General features: G+C 47.1%; 1 protein-coding gene across 1 annotated transcript in view; it reads left to right on the top strand.

Moving 5' to 3' along the window:
- Window positions 1-717: 717 nt before the first annotated feature.
- DPYSL3 (dihydropyrimidinase like 3) overlaps window positions 718-25,169 on the top strand; it is a 56,964-nt gene continuing 32,512 nt past the window's right edge. The window contains exons 1-2 of the mRNA XM_038740166.1: window positions 718-828; window positions 24,219-24,307. Of these exons, the coding sequence (XP_038596094.1) occupies window positions 790-828; window positions 24,219-24,307 (128 nt within the window). The 5' untranslated portion in view covers window positions 718-789. The remainder of the gene's footprint in view (window positions 829-24,218; window positions 24,308-25,169) is intronic.

A 25,169-nucleotide genomic window follows, 5' to 3' on the forward strand; every position in this document is an offset into this window, starting at 1 on the left:
GTTGCTGATCGTCTGGGGCGGAGGAAAACTTGTACTTCCCAAGCGCTTAGTACGGTGCTCTTTACGATTGACTGATCGGGTGCTATTAATAATAATAATAATAATAATAATAAATGGTATCAGTATGATGATGATGATTTTGCACCAGTCCGCGTCAGCCTGCGTTAGAAAAGCAGTTGGATTGTTGCTGATCGTCCGGGGCAGAGGAAAACTTGTACTTCCCAAGCGCTTAGTACACAGTAAGCGCTCAATAAATACGACTGATTGATTGATTGATTGATAAGCCCGGGTTTGTGTGTCGTGCCGGGCCCTGGAGCATCCTCCCAAATGGTCTGCGGATGCGGCTGGAACAAAGCCCGCGGAGGACCAGGCGGCGGGCCCCGCCCTGCGCCCCCTGCCGGCCGAGCGGCGACACCGCGCGCTCCGTGCCTCTCCCTTCTTATTGGGCGGGGCGGGCCTAGGGGGCGTGGCCTACAGGGGGCGCGGCCGGGCGATACCACTGCAGCCCCGACGCGCGCGGGGGGGGGGGGGGCAAAATCCTCGGGCGCGCCCGCTCCACCTGCGCGGGCGGCGGGCTCTCCCCGCGCCCCCTGCCGGCCGAGCGGCGACAGCGCAGCGTCGCCCGTCCCTCCCTGCGTATTGGGCGGGGCGGGCCGTACCACTGTGCTCTCCTGCGCGGGGGGGTGGCTGGGTGGGAGGAGAGTCGACCAGCCCGCCCGCTCCACCTGCCGTCGGTGCGGACAGGGGCCGGGTCCTGGCGAAGCGGGCGCAGCGCGGTTTCGGGTCATCATGTCCTACCAAGGCAAGAAGAACATCCCCCGCATCACCGTGAGTTACCCCCAGGCCTGCAGCTGGGCTTCGTCTCCTTTGCCTTGAATTCTAATCTTGGTGGAATTAGGGGTGGGCAGCCTGGTGGGCTGGGCAAGGGTGGCTACTCCATCTTTGCAAGGTGAACAAAGGAACCGTCAGCCGGCACCAGAAATCCCCTTTCTTCCTCCCCCTCTCCTTTTGGGAGTTGTTTTTGGTGCAGATGAGGGATGCCAGAAATGGCTTTTGGGGGGAGTTGCCCCTAAGGGATGCTGCTGCTCTGTACCTGTTACCAAGCGTGTCAACTCCCCCCAACCAGGGGGCATGGTTTTTTAGGGCTGAGAAGGAGGAGGTTGGGCGTTTCAGTAGCCCCCTTCTACGATTTTAAGGCCAAACCCCAGGTGCCTGGACTCCACTGGGTGTGGAGGGACCAGAAATGGCCTTTTTGGGGGTTGCTTTTGTTGCAGATGAAGGATGCCAGACATGGCTTTTTTTTTGGGGGGGGGGGGTTGCCCATGAGGGATGTTGTGCCATGTATCTGTTAACAAAAGGGTTAACACTCCAAAACCAGAGGGCATGGTTTTTTAGGGCTGAGAAGGAGGAGGTTGGGCGTTTCAGTAGCCCCATTCTACGATTTTAAGGCCAAACCCCAGATGCCTGGACTCCGCTGGGTGTGGAGGGACCAGAAATCGACTTTTGGGGGGTTGCTTTTGTTGCAGATGAAGGATGCCAGACATGGCTTTTTGGGGAGGGTTGCCCATAAGGGATGATGCTGCCATGTATCTGTTAACAAAAGGGTTAACACTTCAAAACCAGAGGGCATGGGTTTTTAGGGCTGAGAAGGAGGAGGTTGGGCGTTTCAGTAGCCCCCTTCCACGATTTTAAGGCCAAACCCCAGGTGCCTGGACTCCACTGGGTGTGGAGGGACCAGAAATGGCCCTTTTGGGGGTTGCTTTTGTTGCAGATGAAGGATGCCAGACATGGCTTTTTGGGGAGGGTTGGCCATAAGGGATGATGCTGCCATGTATCTGTTAACAAAAGGGTTAACACTTCAAAACCAGAGGGCATGGGTTTTTAGGGCTGAGAAGGAGGAGGTTGGGCGTTTCAGTAGCCCCCTTCCACGATTTTAAGGCCAAACCCCAGGTGCCTGGACTCCACTGGGTGTGGAGGGACCAGAAATGGCCCTTTTGGGGGTTGCTTTTGTTGCAGATGAAGGATGCCAGACATGGCTTTTTGGGGAGGGTTGGCCATAAGGGATGATGCTGCCATGTATCTGTTAACAAAAGGGTTAACACTCCAAAACCAGAGGGCATGGGTTTTTAGGGATGAGAAGGAGGAGGAGGTTGGGCGTTTCAGTAGCCCCCTTCTACGATTTTAAGGCCAAACCCCAGATGCCTGGACTCCATTGGGTGTGGAGGGACCAGAAATGGCCCTTTTGGGGGTTGCTTTTGTTGCAGATGAAGGATGCCAGAAATGGCTTTTTGAGGGGGGTGCCCATGAGGGATGATACTGCCATGTGTCTGTTAACATGGACTCCACTGGGTGTGGAGGTACCAGAAATGGCCTTTTTGGGGGGTTGCTTTTGTTGCAGATGAAAGATGACAGAAATGGCTTTTGGTTGGGGCGGGGGAGTTGCCCATGAGGGATGATGCTGCCATGTATCTGTTAACAAAAGGGTTAACACTCCAAAACCAGAGGGCATGGTTTTTTAGGGCTGAGAAGGAGAAGGTTGGGTGTTTCAGTAGCCCCCTTCTATGATTTTAAGGCCAAACCCCAGATGCCTGGACTCCACTGGGTGTGGAGGGACCAGAAATGGCCTTTTTGGGGGTTGCTTTTGTTGCAGATGAAGGATGCCAGAAATGGCTTTTTTTGGGGGGGGGGGGGGGGTTTGCCCATGAGGGATGATGCTGCCCTGTACCTGTTACCAAGCATGTTAACTCTACAAAACCACAGAGCATGTTTTTTAGGGTTGAGAGGGAGGAGGTTGGGTGTTTCAGTAGCCTTCTTCTACGATTTTAAGGCCAAACCCCAGATATTTGGACTGCATTGGGTGTGGGTATACCAGAAATGCGTTTTTTTAATTGCAGATGAAGGATGCCAGAAATGGCTTATTTCGGGGTTGCCCATGAAGGATGCTGCTGCTCTGTACCTGTTACCAAGTGTGTTTACTCTCCAAAACCACAGAGCATGGTTTTTTAGGGTTGAGAAGGAGGAGGTTGGGCGTTTCAGTAGCCTCCTTCTACGATTTTAAGGCCAAACCCCAGATACCTGGACTCCTCTTGGTGTGGGGGTACCAGAAAGGCTTTTTTTTTTTCGTTTGTTCGTTTATTCATTCAATTGTGTTTATTGAGTGCTTACTGTGTGCAGAGCACTGTTGCTTTTGTTGCAGATGAAGGATGCCAGAAATTGCTTTTTGGGGGGTTACCCATGAGGGATGCTGCTGCCGTGTACCTATTACCAACTGTGTTAACTCTTTGAAACCCCAGGGCATGGTTTTTAGGGTTAAGAGGGAAGAGGTTTGGCATTTCAGTAGCCTCCTTCTACGATTTTAAGGCCAAACCCCAGATATCTGGACTGCTTTGGGCGTGGGTGTACCAGAAATGGCTTTTTTTTGTTGTTTTTTTTGCAGATGAGGGATGTCAGAAATGGCTTTTTTTTTGTTTTTGTTGCAGAGGAGGGATGTCAGAAATGGCTTTTGGGGGTGGGGGGCGGAGGGGAGGTTGCCCATGAGGGATGATGCTGCTGTGTGCCAATTAAGAAACGTGTTAACTCTCCGAAACCCCAGGGTGTGGTTTTTGGGATTGAGAGGGAGGAGGTTGGGCGTTTCAGTAATTGCCTCCTACGACTTTAATGCCAAACCCCAGATGCCTGGACTGCATTGGGTGTGGGGGGTGGGTGTCTGTGATCCGAAATGAAATGCCTAAGGAGTAACAAATCACTATCGTTTCGCCTTGCCCAGTTCCGCTTCTGAAGTGGAAACCTTCGGGTCGAGTTCTGAAATAAAAACCTTTTTCCTCTCTTTGTGCGTTTTATTTCATTCATTTATTCATTTCTTTTTGGTTCTCTGGCCAGCTTCCCCGGGAATTATTACATGAGGGCTTCATTATCCATTCATCAACCCAGAGGTGCCACTCAGATTGTCACCATCAAAGGGGACCGTTGGTCATATTAATAATGAACATGATTGACGTGCACATCCTCAGTTTGTATGCTTAATCTTTTAAAGATTAGCCCCAGGAAGGGATGCTTTCTTGATATTTAAGGGCAGGATCTGCAGCTCGCTTGCCTCCTGCCCATCCTTATGTTTGGAATGCAGTTGCACTGAAATTCCTACATTTTGTCTAAACCAAGGAGAGCAGTCATTTTTCTCCGGGTGTCTCACCGATCTGTTCAGCCCTCTCCTATTCGGGAAATAACGACTGATGCCCCGTCTTCGAAGCTTCACATGGTCCACCTGTCCAGCCCAAGACTGTGTTGGGGCGAGGGAGGTTTTTGCTTGGGTCCATTCTTCACAACCTCCCAATCTTAATTTGTATTTGTGTTCCCATCTCCATCCGAATCATCTCAGCACTGAGGTGGGCGTGGCTGCCTGTTTCTACCCTAAATGTAAGCGTCTCTTGCTGAAATGCAGCCTGCTGGATTGCTCGTCTTGCAAATCAGTTTATCAATAAATGGTATTTATTGAATGCTCACTCCATTGTGAGCAGGGAACGGGTCTACTGGCTCATATTCTACTCTTCCAAATGCTTAGTAGAGTGCACTGCATACAGTAAGTGCTTAAATACCACTGATTACAGTGTGCTGAGCGCCGTGCTAAGCACTTAGGAGATCACAGTACAATAGAGATGATAGATGCGTTCCCTGCCCACCTGGATCAAGTGACTAGGGAATTCATCAGGACAACGAGACTTGTTAAAAAAAGAAAATGAGAGGATGGGTGTGTGCCTTCTGGGGAACAGTGAGGCACCTGAGAATATCTTTCCCCTGATTCTATTTGGTTTACTCAAAAATAATAGAGCTCACTGCATTAAAAAAAAGAGCATAGACTAAGGCAGATCCACCTTTTTTCAACACACGCTGGCCCCCATTAATAAAAAGTGACGTGGAGAGGGATTTCGGATTTAGCTTCCAGTACATTCTGCTCTTTCTCCCTCTAAATCCCCACCCTCAGCAACCACAGTTCCTGGAAACCTGCAGTGAGATAGTGCGGGATTATTTGGTTCTCCGCCCCTGGAGGCCTGACTGCTCCTTGGCCCCCAGATTTACACCCTCTTTCAAGTTATTTGGTCTGAGGCAGAGTTTGTGTCTCATATAAACACACTCACACACACACAGTCCTTTTCAAGTTCTTTCAATTGCTTCCCCAACTAAGGACCCCCCGGAAAATGATGATAATAATAATTATTATAATAGCATTTGTTACTATGTGTCAGGCACAGTACTAAGCCCTGGGCTACAAGATGATTAAGTCAGATACAATCCCGGGCAATCAATCCATTATATTTATTGAGTGCTTACTGTATGCAGAGCACTGTACTAAGCCCTTGGGAGAGTACAATGTAACAGAGTTTGGTAGACATGTTCCCTGCCTACAAGGAGACAAGCTCACAGTCTGGGAAAGAGCTGGCTCGTTGTGGGCAGGGAGCCAACTCTATTATGCTGTACTCTCCCAAGCGCTTAGTACAGTGCTTAGCACACAGTAAGTGCTCAGTAAATACCATTGATTGATTGAGCCTCGTTTCTGGGCCTGGGGATCGTGGTCTCCAAAGGGAGGTGTGGAAAATGCCGCGACTGGGGTGGATTTGCCCAGCCACCAGTAAGAACCTAGAGGACTGCCACCAGTGTGTCTGTTGGTGCTTTAAAGCAGACCATCTCGACAGAACCCAAGGTAACCATGACAGGGAATATGTCTATTTATTGCTATATTATACTCTTCCAAGTGCTTAGTACAGTGCTGCACGCACAATAAACACTCAGTAAATACAAATGAACGAATGAATGAGTGACTGAACGTTTCTTTTGGCTCAAGAATAGCTTTCACGGTGGAGCATCAGGACCCTGTTAGGAGAGAAACGGAAGTGTGGGCCACAGGGCTGGGCTAATTCTTTCAGATTTCCCAAGGCCTTTGGCTCCTGTCTTTCTGTCTGGGGCGGCTGCTTGACAGTGTGTTGTCAGCTAGTGACAGGATCTAGGGAAAGTACCGTATTTCCTTGTCCTCCAGCACCGGGAGAAGTAGTCTCCCTTGCCCCCTTTCTAGCTTGACCCAGAGGCCGGGATCTCCGCTGTCTATTATTGGAACCGCCTCTTGTGCTGTTCAGAGACTCGTTGTCATTTATCCCCTCATTGTCTCTGCCCCTGTTTTGTCCCTGCTCCTCTCCCCCCATCATTACTCAGCTTCCCTCCTCTCTCGCCTTTGTCTCTCCTTGTCTTTGATGCTCTCCCGCCCCCTAACCCTCTCCTTCCTCCATCTTCCCTGTTTCCTCCAATTCTCTTACCTCCACTCCTTGTCTTCCTTCATCTGACTCGCCTGTCGCAGACCCACGCTCCTCACGCTTTCACCGAGCTACCCAATCTGCCTCTCAGATGCCCATCAGCCACGCAGCGAGCCAGCCAACCCGCTCACCTCCAGTGACCCATTTTGGTTTTACCGGAGGGAATCACCCAGGTCAGAAAGGGCACGGGACCTGGGTTTGAATCCCAGTTCTGCCACTTGGCTGCTATGAAACCTTGGACAAGTCACTTAAATTACATCATCTGTGAAATGGGGATTCGATGTCGGCTCTCCTTCTTCTCAAGGCTGTGAGCCCCATATGGGGCAGAGCCTGCATCCAACCAGATTAATTTAATCTGCTCTGATTCCCAGGCCTGCAAAGGGTCCGAGGCTCTCACCTACCACCACAATATGTCTGTTTATTGGAACTGGACACGGCCAGCTGGTGAAGCAGCGTGGCTCAGTGGAAAGAGCCTGGGTTTGGGAGTCAGAGATCATGGGTTCTAATCCCGACTCCGCCACTTGTCAGCTGTGTGACTTCGGCCAAGGTCACTTCACTTCTCTGGGCCTCAGTTCCCTCATCTGTAAAATGGGGAGGAAGACTGTGAGCCCCACGTGGGACAACCTGATCACCTTGTATCCACCCCGCACTTAGAACAGTGCTTCGCACATAGTAAGCGCTTAACAAATGCCATCATTTTTATTACCGTAACTTGTCCCTGTGGGACCCAGCCAGCTAAACCTGGTGCATCTGGGGAGCGTGTGGATGTTGTTTGTCAGAGTATCTGTGTGGGTCTGAGCTCTGGTGGGGGTCATGGCCCGGCTGTGACCTCTGCTGAGTCCCCACGCCGATGCCTTACTGGGGCTATTCCCACCCCCTAGCTCCTCTCTGCTGTTTCTCACCCCCGTGAGAAACAAAGCTTGTGGAGCTTTGTTTCGACCGGGATTAGCCATCGGGTCCTGTGGAACCTGCCCTGGGTATCCCAGAGCTGAATCCTTCCAAGGAGGGAGTATCTATCCCCAAACCCCTCCCTTGTCTTCACTTTCTCATCTTCCCCCCCGTTGCCCGATATCCAGCTAAGCAAGGGAGATGGCATGGGAGGAGCAGAGGATAGACAGAATCCTCTCCACGATTTTTAAGGCACTGGGAAGGTTGTAGCTGTTTCTCCCCAAGGGACTCTGTGCCTGGAGCGGTGAAATACACCAAATTATCCCCACCGGATAATGTTTGACATACTGCTGTTTTACTTTCTTGATCTGTTGGATTGTGGAATTTTAACTTGTTTTCATCATGGTTTGGATTCTGTTCTTATCATTCTTCGTGTCTGCCCATAAAACTAAGAATGTCTGTTAATCCCACTTAGAATTTGAGCTCTTTCTGGAACCAGGGACTGGGTCTTAATTGACTTATTTTTTTGTGGGATTTGTTAAGCATTGACTATGTGCCAGGCACTGTACTAAGCTCTGGGGTAGATACAAGCTACTTAGGTTAAACACGATCCATCTCCCAATATGGGGCTCAAAACCTTAATCCCCATTTAACAGGTGAAGTAACTGAGACACAGAGAAGTTAAGTGACTTGTCCAAGGTCACACAAAAGACAGGTTAGTGGAGCCAAGATTAGAACCCAGATCCTTCCGACTCTCTTGATTACCCCCATGGACAGTAAAGGACTGTGCATTTAGTAAGCAGTCTTTAAATCCCAACATTTATCAAGTCTATGTCCTTTTCTATTTGATTTCCATTTTCTTTTGAACTGGTGAAACCCAAACAAAGACTAGGGAATGAGAATTTTTCAGCCGTTTGCCAGTGAGCAGCCAGTAAGTGTGGCCTAGTAGAAAGAGCTCAGGCCTGGGGGTCAGACGGATCTGGGTTTTACTCCCAGCTCTTCCAGTTGTCTGCTGCGTGACCTTGGACAAGTCACTTCACTTCTCTGTGCTTGTTACTTCATCGGTAAAATGGAAATTAAGACCGTGAGTCCCACCTGTCCACCTTTATTAGCTTGTATCTGCCCCAGTGCCTGTCCACCTTTATTAGCTTGTAGCTGCCCCAGTGCTTAGTACAGAGCCTCGCACTTACTAAGAACTTAATAAATACCATTTTTTTTTCCAAAGGAAGAGTCACTCTCTTTAATGTAGGCCTAACAGACTTAAAAAAAAAACCAGTCAGGCCCAAAACTTTGCAATGTCTCCTAGGCTTTTGCCAAACTGTGTTCCCAGACTCTAGTCTATGTGGAATTCTAAGGGCCAGGTCCTTAACTTCTCACTTTTTCTAACCCGAATCTCCCCTCTACTTTCCTGTTCATGGTTGCGTTGGGAATAGAAGTGAGTGTGTGTTACTGTAATGTTGCGTTTTAATTCCCTGACTAGAAGTTGTAGTGGCTTCTCTGCTTTTAATGGTCTCTGATTCTTGGAGTTGTTCCTAGAATTTGTTTTCTGTGATGTTGATTTGATTATCAACATCAAAGTCATTTATTCAGGACCCACAGTTTGTATAATGCTGGTCTAAGCAAAGGGTGAGTGGCACGGTGAAAACCACTATCCCTACAATCAATTCTTTTGCGGATGTCTCATCTGATGCTCCAGTGGAAGACTCCATTTTCTCTAGACTCTGGAGAATGTACAAACATTAAAGAATCCAAAACAGTCCTCGCCCACAAGGAGCTCTTAATCTAGGGATAGGGAGAAACAAAACACCAAAACCAAGAATAGTTTAAGAACATTAAACACTGAAAACATTTAAACAAATGCTGCTAGGAAATCTTTCTCTAGAGCAGTGTGAGGATTTTCCCACTCCCTTTCCTTAGTTTCCTTTCATTCATTCATTCATTCATTCAATGGTATTTACTGAGTGCTTACTGTGTGCAGAGCACTGTACTAAGCGCTTGCGAAGGACAAGTTGGCAACATATAGAAACGGTCCCTACCCAACAGCGAGCTCACAGTCTTTCCTTCTCTTGTAGGGGAAGCAGCATGGCCAGAAGGTCATGAGTTCTAGTCCAGGCTCCACCACTTTTCTGCTGTGTGGCCTTGGGCAAGTCACTTCACTTCTCTGTACCTCAGTTACCTCATCTGTGAAATGGGGAATAAGACTGTGTGCTCCATGCGGGACAGGGACTGAGTCCAACCCAATTTGCTTGTATCCACCCCAGCGCTTAGAACAGGGCCCGACACATAGTAAGCACTTAAGTAATACAACAGCTTTATTATTATGCCCCTCTTCTCCCTCTCCAGTCCAAGAAATAGAATCCTTACAATACTTGAAAGTCTGTGAAGAGTAGGGGGATGCACCACTCGCCCTCTGCTCCTGCGGAGGGTGGGCTTAGGTGCTGCAGAGGTCTGGTCCTGGGGGTACATGGACTCAGCCAAGCCCCTGGGAAGCAGGGGCTTCTCCTGGATAGGGAGGTGACCACCCAAAGGCATGTGTCCTTGGCGATGTCCTGATCGTAAAGTTGGCCTACAATGCCAGGAGTAGGTGAAAACAGAAGCTGTAGCCACTTGGCCACTGTGGTCTCCCCCAGCACGGCCCCTGTGACTATCAGCAGATGATGGGGCTCAAGGGGGGTTCAGTCTTCCCTTTCGACCTCAGCCCTGCTGCCACAGTTAGCCACGAGCTTGGAGAAACAGCGTTGGAAGGCTTGTATATATGTATATATGTTTGTACATATTTATTACTCTATTTTATTTTGTTGGTATGTTTGGTTTTGTTCTCTGTCTCCCCCTTTTAGACTGTGAGCCCACTGTTGGGTAGTGACTGTCTCTATATGTTGCCAACTTGTACTTCCCAAGTGCTTAGTACAGTGCTCTGCACACAGTAAGTGCTCAATAAATACGATTGATTGATTGATAGATTGATTAGTGGAAAGAGTGCTGGCCTGAGAGTTGGAGGACCCTTGTTCTAATCGTGGTTCTGCCGACAGTAATAATGATGGCATTTATTAAGTGCTTACTATGCGCAAAGCACCATTCTAAGCGCTGGGGAGGTTACAAGGTGATCAGGTTGTCCCACGGGGTGCTCACAGTCTTAATCCCCATTTTACAGATGAGGTAGCTGAGGCCCAGAGAAGTGAAGTGACTTGCCCAAAGTCACACAGCTGACAATTGGAGGAGCTGGGATTTGAACCCATGGCCTCTGACTCCAAAGCCCGTGTTCCTTCCACTGAGCCACGCTGCTGCCGATGACCTCGGGCAAGCCGCATAACTTTCTCTGGGCCCAGTTTCCTCATTTGTTGAATGGGGATTAAACACCAGCTCTCCTCCTACTGAGACCGTGAGCCGGATGTGGGGACAGGAGCTGTATCAGACCTGATTATCTTGTCTCTACCCCAGAACTTAGTATAGTGTTTGGCACATAGTAAGCATTCAGCAAATACCAAAATTATTATGGTTATGGCAGTGCCCATAGCAGGAAGTCCCACCGTTATCTACTTCTGCCATGACTCTCCAAACTCCCCAGAGTCCTCCCCTCCACCAGAATCCAGAAAGAAGTGGAGCAATGGCAGAAACAGGTAATATGACTGGTAGACTTGTGTCTTCTTGCTGGGTCGAGGGAAGATTTGTGTCTTATGAACAACTAGCTGCCTCATCCCATCTTTCTCCAGTCCTTTTCCCAGGATGTAGAGTGTCCGTGTTTCTGAAACGAATTCCTGATTATCCCCAGGAATGGACTTGGAAGCAATGTAGCGTGTCCTCAGGGACGGCCTCATAGCACAGGAAACGTATCATTGGTCTAGAACCAGAATTTCAAACCAAACGGGTTTCTCCTTACTGTCTTCCATTTTCTTTGAATGACAAGCAGCGAATAAGGGGGAAAAGGTGATTAATTAAGAGTCTGTGTTTATCAGACTCTTGCCTGCCCATTCATTCAGTACTCTACCATCTTATCTTAGTGATAATAATAAAATAATGGTGATTGTGGTACTAAGCACTTATTATGGTATTATCTGCCTTAAGCACTGATCTAAATGCTGGGGTAAATACAAGTTAATCCAGTCAGACATAATTTTTGTTCCATGTGGAGCTCACAACCTAAGTAGGAGGAAGAACAAGCATTGCATCCCTGTTTTATAGATGAGGAACCTGAGGCACAGAGAGGTTAAGTGACTTGCCTGAGGTCACACAGCAGGCAAGTGGCAGAGACGGGATTAGGACCCAGATACTCTGAATCACTGGCCTGTGCTCTTTCCAAAAGGCCATGCTGCTTCTGTGTGACAAAAACTAGGCTAAACACTGAGGAAGATAAAATACAAGCAGATTAGATGCAGTCTCCACCCCACATGAGACTCACAACCTAAAGGGGAAAGAGAATGAGGATTCCCTATTTTATAGATGAGGAAACTGAGGAACGTAGAAGTTGACTTGCCTAAGGTCATGCAGCAGATAAGTGGTGGAGCCAAGATTAGTGGAAACCGAAGAGCCAGCAAGGGAGAAAAGTCACAGAGGAAAAAATGCTATTGCCATCAACTTAAAAGACATATGAAGGTCAGAACTGCATTTGGTCTTGTAAAAAATAAGTGTTAATTATGTATTCACTAATTCAGTGTTCCTTAATTATCATTATTATTCATCATCTTGAACCTTTAAAGAAATTCCAAAGCAGATGCAGTTTTCATTTAGGACCCTGGTTTCCAGGGTCCCAGTGCTGCGCTCTCTCCCCTAGCCCAAATTACTTCCCAACTGGAAAAATGAATTTGACAGTGTGTGTTTCACTTACTCCAAGAATGAAGCAGTGGGAAGATCTTGCTCAAGTGTCTACTGGGAGGACAAAAGGACTGCAAAAGATATTGGGAATCTTCTGAGTACCCTTCTTCCATCACTCACCTGATGGATGAAGTTATAAAAATTGAGAGAATAACCCAAGTATATGAATAACCCTCAAAGAGATAAATGCATAAGGTGATTGGTGAAATGGGAGGTCCAGGAAAAAAGGGGGTTTAATCAGAAGGCTCCTTCCTTGCTCCCCATATTAACTCTGTTCAGTTTTCTAACCAAATGGCCAGTATCCTGATGAAATGTACCACAAATCCACCACATGTCTGCTGTGTGATCTTGGCAAGTCACTTAACTTCTCTGGGTCTGTTACCTCATCTACAAAATGGAGATTAAGAGTGTGAGCCCCATGTGGGACAGGGGCTGTGTCCAACCTGCTAACTTGTATCTTCCCCAGCACTTAGAACAGTCCTTGGCACATAGTAAGTGCTTAACAAGTACCTTAATTAATTAATGTAGAAAGTAGACCCACCAATCAATCAATCAGTAGTGTTTATTGAGCACTTACAGTATGCAGAGTGCCAAGTACTTGGGAGAATACAATACAGCAGAGTTGTCAAGACAGGATCCCTGTCCACAATGAACTTCCTTTAGTAATGTTGGAAGAGAAGCAGTGTGGCCTAGTGGAAAGAGCATGGCCTGGAAGTTAGAGGACCTAGGTTCTGATCCCAGCTCTTCCACATATCTGCTCTGGGGCCTTTGACAAGTCACTTCACTTCTCAGTGCCTCAGTTACTTCATCTGTAAAATGGAGATTGGAATTGTGAGCCCCGTGTGAGACGTGGATTATGTCCAACCTAATTAGCTTGTATCTACTGCCGTGCCTGGCACATAAGAAGCACTTAACGAATACCATAAAAAAAAGGAGAGAATGTCTGGGTGAGATTTTTTTTCAATAGTTTCTTTCTTAGACAATTTAGCACATGATACTTTTTGTTTTAACACTCTAATAATGAAGTCTCCATGTAATTAATTCAAATACCAATTAAAACACCAACCCTGGTACGTAACAAAAAGAAAAAGGAACAGGGAAATAAAACTTCTCTTGAAGAGGCAGTAGTTTCATTTGACAATTGCCTAGCCTTTTTTTTTTTAACCGTCATTCTGTTCATTAGGGTAACCTGGCCCTCTGAAACAGCAGGGACACAGTCTGACAACCAGTAGGCATCCCGATAGCATCTCCAGATTGGGCAGATTGGGTAGGGTTCCCTGTTTTCCCTGATGGAAAAGAGGTACTTCTGCTGTACTGATAACCCTGCCTCCCACCTCCCCGCCCCACTGCCACCTGTGAAAACCAGTCAGTCGGCCATATTTATTGAGCGCTTACTATGTGCAGAGCACTGTACTAAACCCTTGGGATATACAATACAACAATAAACCGACAAATTCCATGCACACAATGAGCTTGCAGTCTAGAGGGGGAGACAGACAATAATATAAATAAATTACAGATATGAACTGTGGGGTTGGAGTGGGGGGGAATGAGGGAGCCAGGATTCCCGTTCAAACTCTTGTTTGAGTCACGGGAGCCAGCATTGTCCTGGAACCAGGAGGTCCTTTGGTTCCCTAAAAGACCTAGGAATGGGCAATTCTCTGACTCTTTTTTCATTATTATTTTGCTATTTGTTAAGAGCTTAGTATGTGGCAGGCATTGTACTAAACGATGGGGTAGGGCCAAGCTCATCAGGCTGGACACAGTCTGTGTCGCCCATGATCCTCATCCCCATTTTACAGATGAGGCAACTGAGGCCCAGAGAAGTGAAGTGACTGGTCCAAGGTCACAGAGCAGACGAGCGGCAGAGCCGGGATTAGAACACAGGTCCTTCTGATTCCCAGGCCTGGGCTCTAAACTCTCGGACATTTTTCTTCCCCTTCACTTCGCCCCTGGTCCTGGGATGGAGGTTGGGGAGGGGCCAAATAGGTTGCAGGTCGGAGTCCTAACAGCCTAGGATGGGTGGGAGGGATGCAACTGAAGCAGTGTGGCTTAGTGGATAGAGCACGGGCTGGGAGTGCATAGCTGGTAATAAACTGAACGTGAGTCAGCAGCATGGTGCTCTTTGAACCAGTGTAATGGATGCAAGAGATATTGAGTAATTCCTCCGCTAAACTGCCCTGATCGGACCTGAGCCCATTTAGAGCCATGTCATTGAAAAACCTTTGTGGAGGAGGACACGGAAAGCATCCAGAAGAGAAAAAGGAAAATCATTAAAGGGATAGAAAATAGGTCCTGTGAGGAGCAGTTTCAAGGAACAGGTTTTGCTTAACCTGGAGAAGGAAAGTGAAGTGTGATTTCATAAATGACTTCAAGCCTATTAAAGGCTTTTTATGAGGTGGATGAGGACCAGGGAACCGAACAGGAGGAGATGGGGCTTGAAAAGGAGATGGGGAAGCAGTGTGGTCCAGTGCATAAAGCATGGGCTTTGAGAGTCAGAGAATCTGGGTTCTAATCCTGGATCTACCACTTTAGGGAAGCAGCATGGCTCAGTGGAAAAAGCCTGGGCTTTGGAGTCAGAGGTCATGGGTTCAAATCCCGGCTCTGCCAATTGTCAGCTGTATGACTTGGGCAAGTCACTTAACTTCTCTGTGCCTCAGTTACCTCATCTGTAAAATGGGGATTAAGACTGTGAGCCCCATGTGGGACAACCTAATCACCTTGTAACCTCCCCAGCGCTTAGAACAGTGCTTTGCACCTAGTAAGCGCTTAGTAAATGCCATCATTATTATTATTATTATTGTCTGCTTTGTGTCACCTTGGGAAAGTCACTGGGGCATGAGTTTGAACGGGGAGTCACTTGGGAAATAAGACTGTGAGGCCCAAGTGGGACATGGACTGTGTATCTACCCCAGCGGTTAGTACAGTGCCCAGCACATAGTAAGCGCTGAACAAATACCATCAAAAAATTCACAAGCAGTAATTTACTAAGAGGATTTGAAGCAGCCTGACATAGTGGAAAGAGCATGAACTTGGGAGTCTGAGGATCCGAGTTCTAATTCTGGCCCCACCACTTGTCTGCTGCGTGACCTCAGGCAAGTCATTTAACTGCTCTGTGCCTCAGTTATCTCATCTGTAAAATGGGGATTCAGTACCTGTTCTCCATCCTGCTTGTGAGCCCCATGTGGGATAGGGCTGTGTCCAATCCGATTAGCGTGTACCGATTCCAGCGCTTAATATAAGTGTTAAGTGCTTGACAGGTACCATAATGATAATAATTACACTAATAATAATTTGAATTCACCAAGGGAATGAAGAAATTCACAGAAAGGTCCAAAGCCTTATTTAACTGGCCTAAACTTTCCCACAGAACGTTAACAAGGTGGTTAAAAGGAAGCCTTCTCTGTGGATGGGCCTATTAAGCCTTATTCCCAGAGGCAAAGGCGACAACACCAGTGTATGACCAGCAGTCCAAAGACGAGGCAGCAAAGGAAAGAATGTATCAAGCAGAAGTTTTTGAGCCCGCCTGGGGTGACTGCCATTTCAGGTTCCTGTCTAGGAATAGGAAACAACCCCTTTGCTGTCTGGGAAATGTAATCTAACTCCTTTTTCCTGTAGTCCCTAACCCATCTTCCAGTGAGAGGTTCGTTTGGCTTTTTGAAAGATGATGCATCTTAACACCATTGAAGGAGCAGAAGGCAGGCAGAAGCTTACTTTCTCAACCGAAAGTTGCGACAGACACTACCTCCCTGTCTGGGCTGCTGAAGAACTGGCAGGTTCCCAGTAGTGTTGTACCACAGTTCTCACTGTTGTCGAATTATTGTTGTTATTTGATTTGACCTGTTTCTGTTTCCTTATGTATCTGCCCTCTTCTCCCCACCGCTCCACGTGATGATGGTGAGCCCTCTGGGATTCAGGGATTTGATTCAGTGTCTTTCGTGTTTATCCCCAGTGCTTAGATGAGTGATTTACACATTGCCAGCTGAAGGGGAGTGAAGGAGAAACAGAGGGGGAAAGATTGCAAGCCAGCATCAGTATCAACAATAGTTATTGAGCGTAAGCTCTCTAGACTCTAAGCTCGATGTGGGCAGGGAATGTGCCTGCCAACTCTATTGAATTGTACTCTCTCAAGTGCTTAGTAGAGTACTCTGCACATAGTAAACACTCAAATAGCACTGATTGATTGACTGAACTTCTCCTGGGGTCAGGGTACTGAACTAGACCTTTGGGAAGTGTATACCAAAAAAAAGGAGAAATTCCTTACCATTGACTTAAAACCACTCAATCAGCACACCTCCCTTCTTCCTTACTTTGCTGATTTCCTACTGAATCCCAGGCCACATACTTGGCTCCTTTAGCACTGGCTTTCTGTACCTCAATCTAGTCTATCTTGCCTCTGATCCCTTTCCCACATCCTCCTTCTCCGCCCCACTCCCACCCCCCCGACACATATATGACAGAGCACCACTCTTTCAACATTCAAAACCTTATTAAGGCCACGTCTTCTCCAAGAGGACTTACCCAATTAAGCCCTCTTTTCCCCGACTCCCTGCCCCTTCTTTTATGTGTTTCCTTTGAGCTATTGATATTCACCCCACCCTCAGCCCCACCACACATATGTACATATCTGTAATTAATGTATATTGATATGTCTTCCCACTCTAGACTTAAACACCTTAGGGGCAGGGAACATGTCTATCAACTCTGTTGTATTGTACTGTTCCTAAAACTTAGTTCAGTGCTCTGCACACAGTAAATGCTCAATAAATACCATTGATTCAATTCCATCCTCAATAAGCTGTCAATGTGAAATGGGAGATAACAAACTGAAATTGACAGTACACCACAGCTAAGAGTGAGAAGATAGAAATATTACACCTTGATTGGCTAAAGGGCAGACAAAATACATGAGGATTGAAGTGGCTAATGGAATGACTAAGAAAGTAGTAAGGATTTAAGCCACTGAAAAAAAAAAAGAAAAGACAGACGCCCCAGAAATCCGGCATGGAAATAACAGAGGAAATGGGGAGTGGAGGAGAAAAACCAATCATTCAATTATATTTACTCAGTACTTACTCTGTGCAAAGCACTGTACTAAGTGCTTGGGAGAGTACAGTACATCAGAATTAGCAGACAAGTTCCCTGTCTGCAAAGAACTTGCAGTCTAGAGGGGGAGATGGACAGTATGAATAAATAATTTGTAATATATAATTTAAAGGTATGTACAATAAGTGCTAAGGGGCTAGGGGTGGGGAGAATATCAAGTGTCCATAGGTCACAGATTGAGGTGCAGAGCTGATGCAGAAGGGAGAGTGAGCCCAGAAAAGAAGACTTGGGGAAGGCCTTTTGGAGGAGATGTGACCTTAGTTATGCTTTGAAGGTGGAGAAAGTGGGGGTCTGGCGAATATGGAGGGGGAGGGAGTTCCAGACTAGGGGGAGGATGTGGGAAAGGTGTCGGCAGCAAGAGAGATGAGATTGGGGCACAGTGAGTAAGCTGGCACTACAGTAGCGGGGTGCGCAGGCTGGACTGTAGTAGGGGATTGGTGAGGTAGGGTGGGGCAAGCTTATTAAGTGCTTTAAAGGAAAAGGAAAAGAAAAATGAGAATGTAAATCAGGGGACATAGCAGAGGGGGTTTGGGGGACTGAGACGGTCAAAAGAATGAAGGACAATGAAAAAGGTCAGAAGGGTGCAGGGAGGGGAGAATGAAAGCAGGCTTGGAGTTGGGTAGGAGCTGTCACAGATGAAAGGACAGGTGCTTCTTACCCTTGAAACCTGTACCGTGGGCCTTCCCACTTTCAGACACCCTCCTCTTCACTGGGACAGCCAGTGACCTTCTTGTGTATCTTGAACAAGAACTCAAAAATCCGATATTACCTGTGAGTCTGAATAATTACCCACCTCTGAGTTATACTGGCTTCGGAGGAGCGGGGAGACCGAGGGAGAGAGAAGAGGCCGTAAGATGACAACAGAGAAAGAAAGAGAAGAGGGTTGAGGAGAGAAGAGCCGGACACCTCTCCAACATGGCAAAGAAGGAGTATCCCTGCCAGTTCTGCCTGCTTTGTTTAGAAAACCGGGCCAAAGCAGCATAAAGGGCACCCACTCACTCTAGCAGCAGTTCATTCCCAGGCTTGCCACGTTTCCGGACCTTCACAGTTACATCTTCTTTCCCAGCAAACACCCCCCGCACCCCACCCCATTGACTGCTCCCCGCTTCGAGATTCCCAGGAATACTCGTACCCCTCGCATGTCCAACCCCATCCCATTTCCCCTCCCCCACCCCCAATGCATGGTGAGATTTTTCCTGCACTCCAGACTGCTGCTTTCTTCCCCACTGATAACACACGCAGCCACTTGGTTTCAATCTGGTTCTGTAAAATGTCGTCTGTGATTCCGTCGAAGGCAGGGAAGATTCCAGATGAAGCAGAATGAGGATTGCCAGGGGCCATTTGTGGTTCAGTTCTGGACCCTTGAACCGTGGACAAGTCACTTAACTTCTCTGGACCTCGTGTTTATCTGCCTTTAAGAAGCCAGGAAATGGCTGTTTAAAGAATACTGGATTGAATGCCATCCACCAAATCCTGGAATCCAGTATTACAGAGCTACTCTTCCCCCTTGCATGTTACCCTCTTCTTCCACCCCAGTCTTTCTCCTGTTTTCTTTTCCGAACAGAAGCCGGGAGAAATTAGCGATGATAGTGAGCGTGAGAAATAATATCGTTTAGGTTGTCTTTTTCCCTCCTTCCCGGAGGGCTAGTGATTTGTTATATTCATATCGATATGCTTTTGAAAACCAAAATCCACTGGAGATTGCGGGCTTGGCTATTGTCTCTAATTCTCTGAAGAGCAATGCTAGGGCCAGCTGGTAATCAGGAACTGGGGAAACAGTATGGCCTAGTGGATAGAGCAAGGGCCTGAGAATCTGAAGGAGCTGGGTTCTAATCCCAGCTCCGCCACTCGTCTGCTGTCTGACCACTGTGCCTCAGTTACCTCATCTATAAAATGGAGATTAAGACTGTGAGCCCCACGTGGGACAGGGACTGTGTCCAACCTGATTAGCTTTAATCTACCCCAGCGCTTAGTACAGTGCCTGGCACATGGTAAGCACTTAAAGATAGCTTTAAAAAAGGGAATTATCTCCTTGCTGTTGCTTAGAAGCATAGGAGCAAGCAGATCCCCCCCAAACCACTGAGGTATTTCGTAGTCCCTTGTCAAGTGGGAAGCATTGAACAGAAGACTGGACCTCTCTCCTACCTCTCAGACCCCTTCTTAGACCCTACAGCCAAGAAATCACATCATTCTTCATATCTTCTTAATCGTATTGCATTTGTCTTCCCTTTGGTTTTTCTCTTTCCTCTTCTCACTAATGGGTCCTGTCCAAGGTGGAGACTGTCTGCCATCTCAGCATTGCATTCACACCCTTATCCACAGTTCTATATTTGTTTTTTCGCCCTCAGTAGGAAACAAAGGATAGTCTCAGGTTCAATGCTGTGTTTGCAGTGAGATGTCCTTGGCATCCAAGAGTTTTTGTAAGGTTTGTGATAAATGAAACTGGAAGCTACAAAGGCGAGGGCCTTTTTTTCTCCAACTGGGATCAGATTTTGACCTAATAAATCGGTGCTAGATTGGGAGACAGGAATTCTGTAAACAGCACTGTACTGTTAAGGTGGTTTATTTCCCATGCTTTCTTCCTCTAATGAGATTTTGACTGTGAATCTGTCATATTGACAAAGTCTGCTGTGTGACCTTGGGTAAGTCACTTAACTTTGCTGTGCCTCAGTTACCTCTACTGTAAAATGGGGATCAAAACCGTGAGCCCCATGTGGGACATGAACTGTGTCCAGCATGATAATCTCCTATCTACCCCAGAGCTTAGGACAGTGCCTGGCTCATAGTAAATTCTTAACAAATACCTTTCCTTTTTTTAAAAAAAAAAGAGGTTTTAGGGTGGGGTTTAGACTGATGTAAAATTCATTTCGGATCCCTCAAGTTCCTTGTTTGACTCTGCAGCGGCTAAAGTCAGAGAGAGATACATTCATTAGGGTTGAAGGAAAACATCTCACTTGAATCCACCCCAGTGCTTTTTCCCCACTGTAAACATGGCCCAGAATAGCTTTCCGCACATTGTTGGCTGGCTACGTCGGCTCGGTTTTGGAGAAACCTCTCTCTCCCGACAGGCTCTGGGACAGTTGTGCTGTGGATTCACCCACTGCCAAGCCGAATCTCCGCTCTCTCCGGGGTTGAGCGCAGATGGCCCGTTTTGCACCCTTTCCTGAAACCGGTCTCTTAATGGCCGGATCAGTGGGTGAGGAGGAGCTCTGAGTTTTGAGAGAAAGAAAGGGCTGTACATTCTAAGCTGCTAATGGTAATAATGATATTTATTAAGCGCTTACACACTGTTCTAGGCACTGGGGTAGATACAAGCTAATCAGGTAGAACAGAGTCCCTGTCCAACGTGGAACTCACAGTCTTAATCCCCATTTTCCAGTTGCGGAAGCTGAGGCGCCGAGAAGTTAAGTGATTCACCCAAGGTCACACAGCAGACAAGTGGAGGAGCTGGCTCCTAGTTGACAGGGAACATGTTTACCAACTCTTTTTTTTTATTGTACTCTACCAAGCACTTAGTACAATGCTCTGCAAACAGTAAACAATAAGTACCATTTATTCACTGATTATTCTGTTGTGTTGGGCATTTTTTTTAAAGTGCCCTCAGAGTTTTCTCATTATCTGTCATCATCAGGGAACACAGGGTTCTAAGCCTGGAGATGTTTTGAGAGGCAACTTGCCCTTCCTGTTTGGGTTCAGAGATTTGCTGGGTGACTCCAGTGCTTGGTGCTTTCCAGAAAAGCTGGCCTCCTACCTCTCGGGGGGAAATCTTTGTGCATTTCCTCTCCCTAGCCCTTCCATCCTTTCTCCTCTTAACAGCTTGAGGTGCGATGCCCAAGGCCGCCTTAGAAGGGTTTCTCAAGTACCCTACTGATTTCATTTGCGTTTTGTCCTTCTGCCCCAGGATCTGCAGCTCTGACAACCTAAGCGCTTAGTACAGTGCTCTGCACACAGTAAGCGCTCAATAAATACGATTGAATGAATGAATGACCATCTGGCTCGAGGAATCCATCAGGGCTCCACCATTCAGGACAGACCTTCCCCAAGGCTAGGACCCTTTTGAACAGGATGTCCTGATCCCAGGGACACCCGATTAGGATTTTGCCCTGCCTCCTCACCTCTCCTAAAATGGTGGGATCAACCTACTGGTTTGGGGAGGGAATAGAAACCGTTAGCCATAATAATAATGGCATTTATTAAGCGCTTACTCTGTGCAAAGCATTGTTCTGACTGTGAGCCCCCCGTGGGACAACCTGATCACCTTGTATCCCCCCAGCGCTTAGAACAGTGCTTTGCACATAGTAAGCGCTTAATAAATTGATGATTGATGATGTGACTGCTCTCTCTCTTCCTCCTTTCAAAGCCCTACTGAGAGCTCACCTCCTCCAGGAGGTCTTCCCAGACTGATCCCCCTCCTTCCTCTCCCGCTCCCCACCCCCCCGCCTTACCTCCTTCCCCTCCCCACAGCACCTGTATATATGCATATATGTTTGCACGTGTTTATTACTCTATTCATTTTATTTGTACATATTTATTCAATTTATTTTGTTAATATGTTTTGTTTTGTTGTCTGTCTCCCCCTTCTAGACTGTGAGCCCACTGTTGGGTAGGGACCGTCTCTATATGTTACCAACTTGTACTTCCCAAGCGCGTAGTCCAGTGCTCTGCACACAGTAAGCGCTCAATAAATACGGTTGAATGAATGAATGAATGGCACCTATTTCAAGTGAATATGGGGATGGGAGGATGAAAAAATGGGGATAGGGAGAAGGGATTAAGGGGAGGAAAGAAGAGTGAGGAGAAATGGAAGGATGAATCTTCCAGGAGTGGGGAAACTCCTTCTCTCTATAATAATAATAGTAATAATGCCAGTCACTGTACTAAGCCCTGAGTTGGGTGCAAGCAAATCAAGTTGGACCCAGTCCCTGTCCCAGGCGGTGCTCACAGTCTCAATCCCCATTTAACAGGCGAGGGAACTGAGGCACAGAGAAGTGAAATGACTTGCCCAGGATCACTCAGCAGACAAGTGGCGGAGCCGGGATTAGAATCTATGACCTTTTGACAACCAGGCCTATGCTGTATCCATTATGCCTCACTGCTTCTGACGGAGCAGTACTCTCCCCATCTTCAAAGCCCTACTGAAATCACATCATCTCCTCCAGGAAGCCTTCCCAGACTAAGGTGTCATCGCCCCCACCATATTTTCACTTACTACTGTCCCTCCCACGCACTTAGTCCCACTCCCCGCACTTAGGTACTCCCCACCTCTATAGCACTTATAATAATAATAATAATAATAATAATGGCATTTATTAAGCGCTTACTATGTGCAAAGCACTGTTCTAAGCGCTGGGGAGGTTACAAGGAGATCAGGTTGTCCCACGGGGGGCTCACAGTCTTAATCCCCATTTTACAGATGAGGGAACTGAGGCCCAGAAAATAGTAGTAATAATAATAATAATAATAATGCATTTATTAAGCGCTTACTATGTGCAAAGCACTGTTCTAAGCACTGGGGAGGTTACAGTGAGATCAGGTTGTCCCACGAGGGGCTCACAGTCTTAATCCCCATTTTACAGGTGAGGGAACCTGAGGCCCAGAGAAGTGAAGTGACTTGCCCAAATCACACAGCTGACAGTTGGCGGAGCCGGGATTTGAACCCATGACCTGTGACTCCAAAGCCCGTGCTCTTTCCACTGAGCCACGCTGCTTCTCTGATGTACACATTATCTTCTTTTGCTTCTCTTATGTACACATCCTTATATTTGGTTGCCTCCTGAGATGGCTATTGAGTCATCTCAGCCCCATAGCGACTCCACGGACACCCCTCTCCCAGAACGCCCCGCCTCCATCTGCAATCATCCTGGTAGTGTATCCAGAGAGTTTTCTTGGTAAAAAAAAAATTATGTTAATATGTGTCTCGCCCATTAGACTTGTAAGCCCCTTGAGGGCAAGATCTGTTCCTACCGACTGTATTGTACACTTCCAAGTGTTTAGCACAGTGCTCTGCACAAAGCACTCAGTCAATATCACTCCTTGACGAATGAGAAGAGGGCAGCGAGGGAAAATTTCACCTGCTTCTGGCCTCCAGCTGGTTCTGGGGCAAGTGAGTGGCTAGGCAGCCCGGACAGCTCTTGGCCCGTAGAGAAGTAGCATAGCCTAGTGGATAGAGCGCAAGCCTGAGAGTCAGAAGGACCTGGGTTCTAATCCTAACCCTGCCACTCGTCTGCTGTGTGACCCTGGGCAAGTAACTTTAATTCTCTGTGCCTCAGTTCCCTCATCTGTGAAATGGGGATTAAGAGCCTTATGTAGGGCAAGGACTGTGTCCAACCCAATTACCTTGTATATGCCCCAGCGCTTAGTACGGTGCTTGGCACATAGTAAGCGTTTAACAAATACCATTATTATCATTATTATTGTTATATGGGATTTGCAGGCCACCTGGAATCACAGTCTCATATCTCCCCACCAGCCAGTGTAGGGAGGGAGATGGATGTCAAGGTGGTCAACATCTCGGTTCTTTCTTGATTTCTCGCAAGCATTCACATCTCCAACCACCTTGTTTGTCATCCTTTCTTTTGGGGGGAGGGTACACAAATAAGTCCCGAAGACCCTAAAATGGAGACCAGATTCCAAAATTTCAGGACCCTCCCGCTTAAATGGGGGCATCTTTAAGGCTGTGGTTTCCTCATTTCAGTTGCACGCTCCCCAAGAAGCGTTCAGTAAATGCCATCAACTGATGGAAAACTCCCAAAGGGGTTCTGGTCCCATTGAAATGCTTTCTGGTTGCTGCTACCAGTATGAGAGAAAATGTGTGGCCCGAAAAAAAACAACAAAAAACCTGTTCTATCGCAAGGCAAGGACGGGTGTCGAATTGCTGTGAGCTTTCTCAGCCCATTTTAATGTGCTGATGTTGGCGTGAGCACAACAGGCATTTTAAATAAGTGTTTTATGCAGAGTAGCAGATGGAGAGGCTGTTGACTGGAAACCTGCTCCTAGGGATTTCATTTGCATTTCTCCGAGTAAATTGCTGAAACGGTACTGGGTTCTGCCGGGAAGAGTCACCGGGTAGACTTTTAATTGCTGATTCTGCAGTGACGTGATTTCCTTCCTTTCCAGAGTGACCGTCTTCTTATTAAAGGAGGTCGAATTGTGAATGATGACCAGTCGTTTTATGCTGACATTTACATGGAAGATGGACTTATCAAGTATGTATATCAATTCATTCATTCAGTTGTATTTTTTGAGCGTTTAATGTGTGCAGAGCACTGTACTGTTTATGCTGACATTTACGTGGAAGTTGGATTCATCAGGTATGTATAGCAATTCATTCATTCAATCCTATTTATTGAGCGCTTACTGTACTAAGCACTTGGGAGAATACAATGTAGCAACAGACACATTCCCTACCCACAAGGAGCTTATGGTCTAGAGGGGGAGACAGACATTAATAGACATATAAATATTCTATCAGCCCCATTGTGGGTCAGCGTCTGATCATCCCAGTGGACTTGGGAAAAATTTTGCTTGTGGATTCTGGTTCACAAGTGCCTTTCTCTCTACAAATCAATCAAGTGAAATTTATTGAGCGCTTATTGTGTCCAGAGCACTGTACTAAGTGCTTGGGAGAGTACAGTATAACAGGGATAATAATAATTGGTGGTATTTGTTAAGCGCAAAGCACTGTTCTAAGCTCTGGGGGGGCTACAAGGTGATCAGGTTGTCCCACTTGGGGCTCTCAGTCTTAATCCCCATTTTACAGATGAGGTAACTGAGGCACAGAGAAGTTAAGTGACTTGCCCAAGGTCACACAGCTGACAAGTGGCGGAGCCGGGATTCGAACCCATGACCTCTGACTCCCAAGCCCTCACTCTTTCCACTGAGCCACGCTGCTTCATGGTAGTCACATTTCCTGCCCATGAGGAGCTTACAGTCTAGAGGTAAAATATAAATGTAAATGTCCCCCACACCACATCTTGAAGTTAATAGTTGTTAAGTGGCATTTGTTAAGAGATTACTATGTGCCAAACACTTTTCCAAGCATTTAGGCAGATAGAAGATAATCAGGTT

The sequence above is a fragment of the Tachyglossus aculeatus genome, chromosome X1 (assembly GCF_015852505.1).
Source record: "Tachyglossus aculeatus isolate mTacAcu1 chromosome X1, mTacAcu1.pri, whole genome shotgun sequence".
In the NCBI taxonomy this organism is placed as follows: Eukaryota; Metazoa; Chordata; class Mammalia; order Monotremata; family Tachyglossidae; genus Tachyglossus; species Tachyglossus aculeatus.